The sequence below is a fragment of the Larimichthys crocea genome, unplaced genomic scaffold (genome assembly GCF_000972845.2).
Source record: "Larimichthys crocea isolate SSNF unplaced genomic scaffold, L_crocea_2.0 scaffold148, whole genome shotgun sequence".
NCBI lineage: Eukaryota > Metazoa > Chordata > Actinopteri > Sciaenidae > Larimichthys > Larimichthys crocea.
The window spans coordinates 698,476-704,822 of record NW_020852030.1 but is presented as its reverse complement, the minus strand read 5'-3'; the positions used below and the strand labels follow the sequence as shown (position 1 = coordinate 704,822).

General features: G+C 49.9%; 1 protein-coding gene across 1 annotated transcript in view; it reads right to left on the bottom strand.

The window, feature by feature from the left end:
• The window catches only part of gripap1 (GRIP1 associated protein 1), a 34,480-nt gene that overhangs the window by 5,504 nt on the left and 22,629 nt on the right, over positions 1-6,347 (bottom strand). Inside the window, 4 exon segments of the mRNA XM_027275546.1 lie at positions 4,292-4,391; positions 4,520-4,576; positions 4,932-5,027; positions 6,184-6,261. Coding sequence (XP_027131347.1) covers positions 4,292-4,391; positions 4,520-4,576; positions 4,932-5,027; positions 6,184-6,261 — 331 coding nt within the window.

The following is a 6,347-nucleotide window of genomic DNA, read 5'->3' as shown; positions in this document are numbered from 1 at the left end:
TGGTGGGTGTTGAGGTGTTGTAGGTGTGTGGTGAGGTTGTTTGGGGTGTGTGGTGAGGTGTTATTGGGTGAGGTGTGGAGTTGAAAGGTGTGGTGTGTGAGGGTGGTGTGTGTTTAAATGCAAGTTGTATGTGTGTGAGGGTAGTAGGGTGTGAGGATTTAGTGGGAGGAAAGTGCGGATGTGTGTGTGTATTGAATAAAGTGTTGGCGTGTGGGGGATGAGTGGTGTGATGATGTGTGTCCAAGGGAATGGTGTAGTCAGGTGTGTGAGGTGTAGTTGTCCGGTAATGTAGAGATCGTGTGTGTAAGGATAGGGGGGACGGAAAAAGATGTGTGGTGTGCGGTTGAGAGGATGATGACGGTGTAGAATAAAGTCACGTAAGTTGCGGATGTGTGTTGCGGTGTGTGTGCGGGGTGATAATGTAGCAGAGATGAGTGTGTAAAGTGTGCGGTGGTGTGCTGGTGTGCGGTGTGTGGTGCGGTGTGGTGTGCGGTGTATGGTCCGGTGTGTGCGGTGTGTGATATGATGTGTTCTGCGAGGGGATAAAGTTATGAATAATGCGAAAGTTTGATAGTGTGGGATGGTTTGTGGGTCGTGTGTGTAGTGGGGTGCGAAGATGTGTGTGATAGTGTGTGTGTGTGGTAGTATGGTGATAAGAATGTGCGGGTAACAAAAGTGATGTGCGTGTGTGTGCGGTGTGGTGTGTGTTGGAATGATTGTGATGTGGTAGGGTGAGTGTGCTGACTAAAGTGGATAGTAAGAGTAGAGCGGTATGTGTGCCCTGATCTGGTCGTAAAGATCTGTTGGGAGTCGGCATCCGACTCCTGGGCACGTCTCCTCCTGCCGTTTGGAGATCGATCAAGGAGGAAAGAGCGCTGTGTCCTCTCCGCTGCCCTGGGGCCGCTTCCGTCCTTCCGCTTGGACGACCCCCCCCCCCCCCCCCCCCACCCCCCCACGGCCCCCCACCCCACGGTGGCCGGGCTTCCTAAATTGGATAAATTCCTTACTTGTTCGTTTGTAAAAGACCCATGGCCGTGCGGGGGGGGAGGGAAGCTGCTCTTCCCGGTCCGATTGCGCTTCCCTGCGACGGCGCCGCCAGCCAGCTGAGAAGAAAGAGAAAGCTTGGCCCTTATACATAGATCTCTCGCTCCGGCTGCCCGGCCCCCCGTGTCACACTTAGCATCTCTACCTGCGCCCCCCCCCCCCCCCCCCCCCACCCCACCCCCCCCAACCTCGCCGGCGCCCCAGTTCCCACCCCTCCCACCAAATCACGGGCCCCTACCCCCCAAGGTAGTGGTGTTTCGCCATTAGAGACCATAGAGATGACCCGACCCACAAAAAGTGCCAGGCCCAAAAGAAAAAACCTAGTCCTGCCCGCGCCACTGAACGAAATGGCCCCACAACGGGACAGACCCTTAATCGCGTCGTCTGGGAGATAACTGAGCAGAAGGAATCAATAGCAAAGTAGACCGCATAAGCCTAATATAGTCACTCGCTGCTGATAAGTATCTCTTCTTGTAGTACTCGCTGCTGGTAATTCTTCGACTGAGTCGTAGATACTGGGTGCTGTCGTAATACTCGCTTTACGTAAGTACTCAACATGATCGTATTAAGCACATGTCCCGATAGGGTACTCGCCATGTCCGTATTTGACTAACTTGCTGGTCGTATACATAACCGCGTCGTTTAACTCACTGTCCGTAGTAATCACTGTCGTAGGGGTAACTTCCTTGTGGAAACACTCGTCCTGTTAGGTAGATTTTGTTGCCGTGATTAGCCGCTGTCTGAGTTTTCCGATGTGTCGGGTTGGGTTTCGTCTCTTGGTGTCCTCCACCAAAGGGAGCTGGAAAAGGGATACACCAGGCTGCGGCTTCAACCCTCCATCTCGGATGCCTACTTCCCGGTGCACACCACAACAGAACACACACACACACACACAGCAGACACAACACACAACAGCAGACACAGACACACCACGGACACGGGGTGACACACAGCCAGCAACAACACACGACACAGAACAACGGATGGGAGACAAAAAAGAAAGAAGACAGAGCACACAGAGAACACACACCCACACACGAGGAAGGACAAGACACAGGGGGGGTGAGGAGATACAGATAAAAAGTCGGATAGGGATATTTGTTGGCATTAAATTAGTGCTTCATTTTCTCGACAGGCTCAGGGGGAGAATGTACTGTACGTCAGTAGAACTAATAGAAGAGGAAAGACAAGTTCTATAAATAATGAAGTATTGTTATAGTTACTTAAATATTTATCAGAGAATTCGGCATTTTGAAAACCCAGAAGGGACTCACAAACTCTGTGAGTCAAGGAGTTCCAAGGAACGTGAACAGTAGAAGAGTAAACAAATATTGGTTTGGTATGAGTGTAGGTAAGGGGTGGAAAGACATCTTCAGGGGGAGTGCGGGGAGAGACATAAAGGGTGCGGGAGATGAGGGGCAAGTGACCACTGGAATCGAACCTCGAAGCAGAGAAATATCGGAAGGAAAAGAAACGGAGAAAGCCCGGGGGGGCGGCGGGAGGGAAGCGTCTAGGGAGGCCGGGGGACTGCTGTGGGGAGATTCTAGGGGGCCCCCCGGGTCGGGGGTAATTAGCGATCTCGCTGCCAGGGGGTATAAGTTGAATGGTTCCACATGAGATAACTGCTGCTGAAATCATCCTGATAAAGTCTAACTGGAGTCCTTCACTGTTTCGGGCGTCTTCCTCAAGGAGACCAGGGCCGCAGCTGTAAAATCGAGTGGATGGGGTGCGAGGAGAAAGAGGAAACTACCACACTGGCATATCCCATGTGAGACACGGCGGCTTGTGACTATAACTTGTAAACTGGTTCGTTTATCGTTACTGTAACGATAAAGAAGGCTTATCAAGACGTGTTAGGGAAGAAGAATGAGGGCGTTTCAAAACTTGTTATAAAATAATTCTAAAAAAAAAGTAAAAATAAATTAACGCAGGTGTATCTGCTCTGAGAATACATGCAGAGTAGCTCTGCTCGTGTACTCGATAGCTATGCTCGGAATAATCGATAATCTCTGCTCTGGGGTGACTCTTAAAAAGAAAAAGCGAGGATCAAGTCATGCGCGACATGATCAGGCATGTAAACTAACGAGTCGGGGTCTCTGCGGGGTCGATGTGTAGCGGGCGGAGCGGATAGAATGACAAAAGGGAGTAGCATGGCAGGTCGGAGGGGGGGAGAGAGAGGAGAACTTGACTCTGAAAAACTAGAGTTTATCGCTGCTCTGGTACTCAGTAACTAGGGACGAGTAAATCTCTGCTCTGGTGACTCCAGGAGGGTCTCTGCTCTGGTAACTGGGGAAAAAAGAAAGAGGAAGAACTCGTGGTACTCTGCTATGATAACTGGCGACGTATCTGGCTCGTACGTCGGAGGTTCTCAATCGTCCTGCTCTGTACGTGCAGGAACAAAAAGTATAAAAAGGGGTTGGGGATCGAACGGTCCACTCCGCTCCACACACAGAAAAGAAAGCGGCTGCGAAAGGAAGGTAATAAAGAGAGGTGATGATGGGGTGCAGAAGAGGGGAGCTGAAGCGGAGGAGAGCAGAATGGGGACTGGTGCCGGGGCAAAGCGGGAGAAAGAAACGAGACCGAAAAAGAAAAAGAGGGGGGAGGGAAAGGGGAGAAGGGGAAGGGGAAGGGGGGGGGAGGGACCAAAGAGAGAGGGACGAAGGGGGAGATCCCTCCCAGAGGAAGGGGCCAAGGCTCCGAAACCGAGGGCGGGACTGAAGTCAGATGCTAGGTTATGGGGGGGAATAGAGGAAAAAATAAGAAAAACATGAAGGGGGTGTAAAACGTGTGTGGCTATTAGCCGAGGGGGCGAGGGTGATAGGGGGTGAGACGACTTAAACCGCGTATTGAATTATAAACACATTCAAAAATAATGAGCGGAAAGACAAACAGGAGAGGGAGGGGAGGAGGAAAAAAACAAGGGGAAAAAGAGTGTTTGTGTGTGATGGTGCGGTTAAATTTGTTTCACGACTTGACATTGTGTGTTCAATCCAGTCTAAAGTCAGTGTGCTGTGAGGATGGGGAGTGAACAGTACTACACCAGGAGGAGTGTAAACAGGAGAGTACACACTGTGTGTGTGAGGTGTGTGAGGTGTGTGTGAGGTGTGTGTGAGGTGTGTGTGTCAGGTGTGTGAGGTGTGTGTGTGAGGTGTGTGTGTGTGTGTGTGTGTGTGTGAGGTGTGTGTGTGAGGTGTGTGTGAGGTGTGTGTGAGGTGTGTGTGTGTGTGTGTGTGTGTGAGGTGTGTACCTGTCCTGGTCTTGCTGTTGGTCAGGATCTCCTGGAGTCTCTCCTGCAGTTTGTCGGCTCGCTTCCTCTCCAGCTGAAGCTGCCGCTTCAAGTCCTTCAGCTGCGCGCACACACACACACACACACACACACACACACACACACACACACACAATCAAGGATTTACTTTTTAATTATTCGTTTTCATGCGTGGCTGATCTTAAATTACTTTGCTGAGCGTCGACTCACCGCTGCACTTCCCTTCTTCTCTAGAATCCTCTGACCGTCCACCGTGTCCTTGATCTCCTGCGCACACACACACACACACACACACACACACACACACACACACAGACAGTTACAACCATAACAACTCAGCCAATAACAAGTGTGTGTTAGCATTGCTGTGACATCACAGTGACATCACAACTGTCGTGACAGAGAAATGACGATGGAACACAAACTGACACATCAGCTCGTCTGAGATAAATGTGCAGGAAGCAGTAACAGCTGCTGTAGTACTCGCTGCTGTAGTACTCGCTGCTGTAGTACTCGCTGTCGTAGTACTTGCTGTCGTAGTACTCGCTGTCGTAGTACTCGCTGTCGTAGTACTCCTTGTGTAAACACTCGTCTGTTTGTAGTATTTTGTTGCCGTGGTTACCTGTCTGAGTTTTCCGATGGTGTCGTTGTGTTCGTCTCTCTGTGTCTCCACCTCCACCAGCTGCTGCTTCAAACCCTCCATCTCTGCCTGCTTCTCCTGTGCAACACACACACACACACACACACACACACACACACAGACACACACACACACACACAGACACACACACACGCACACACACACACACACACACACAGGAGGAATCAGATAAATCAGATTTCATTTTGCTGAATTGAGTCTTCAGGTTCTCACATTACTTACGTCAGTGAACTAAATGAAACAAATATTAATAATAATTATTGTTATTAATTAATATTTATCAGAGTCCATTTTGAAAAACCCAGAGGACTCACAAACTTTCAAGGATTTCAAGGACCTGGACAGTGAGAGTAAACATATGTTTTATATTTAGACTCATTCAGTCAGACAGGAAATGACACGTGACCACTGGAATCAAACCGCCGTCCGACCCGCGGAGCGTCCGACCCGCGGAGCGTCCGACCCGCCCTCTAATTAGCTCTCTGCCATGGTTAATTAAGTTCCACATGAAGCAGCGGGCTGCTATCAGCTGATAACGTCTCTGGAGTCCTTCACTGTTTCCTCCGAGGACGCCGTCAGCTGTAATCTGATTGGCTGAAAGGACTCCACACTGACATATCCCATGATGCACGGCGGCTTGTGCTTTACTGGTTCGTTATCTTACTGTAACGATAACGAAGCTTGAAGACGTTCGTGAGTTTCAACTTTTATTCTAATTATTAATTAACCAGTATCTCTGCTCTGTACTCGAGTATCTCTGCTCTGTACTCGAGTATCTCTACTCTGTACTCGAGTGTATCTGCTCTGTACTCTGTACTCGAGTATCTCTGCTCTGTACTCGAGTATCTCTGTACTCGAGTATCTCTGCTCTGTACTCTGTACTCGAGTATCTCTGTGCTCTGTACTCAAGCGTATCTGCTCTGTACTCGAGTATCTCTGCTCTGTACTCGAGTATCTCTGCTCTGTACTCTGTACTCGAGTATCTCTGCTCTGTACTCGGGTATTTGGTCTCGTCTCCACCACAGAAGAAGAAAAGCGGCGAGGAGGAGGTGATGATGTCAGAGCGAGCGGACTGTCGCCTCCTCCGCTCTGATCTGCTTTAACATGTTTAACGTGTGCGTTACCATGGAGACGACTACGCTTTAATTAGAAACACATTCAATTACACACACAATGTTTGTGTGTGTTTGTGTTTGTGTGTGTGTTTGTGTACCTCCAGTTGCAGTGTGTGTTCTCTCTGCAGTCGTTCGATCTCCTCCTGATGTTCCAGAGACTTCTGCTCAATGTTCTCCTGCAGACAGACAGACAGACAGACAGACAGACAGGCAGACAGGCAGACAGACAGGCAGGCAGACAGACAGACAGACAGACAGACAG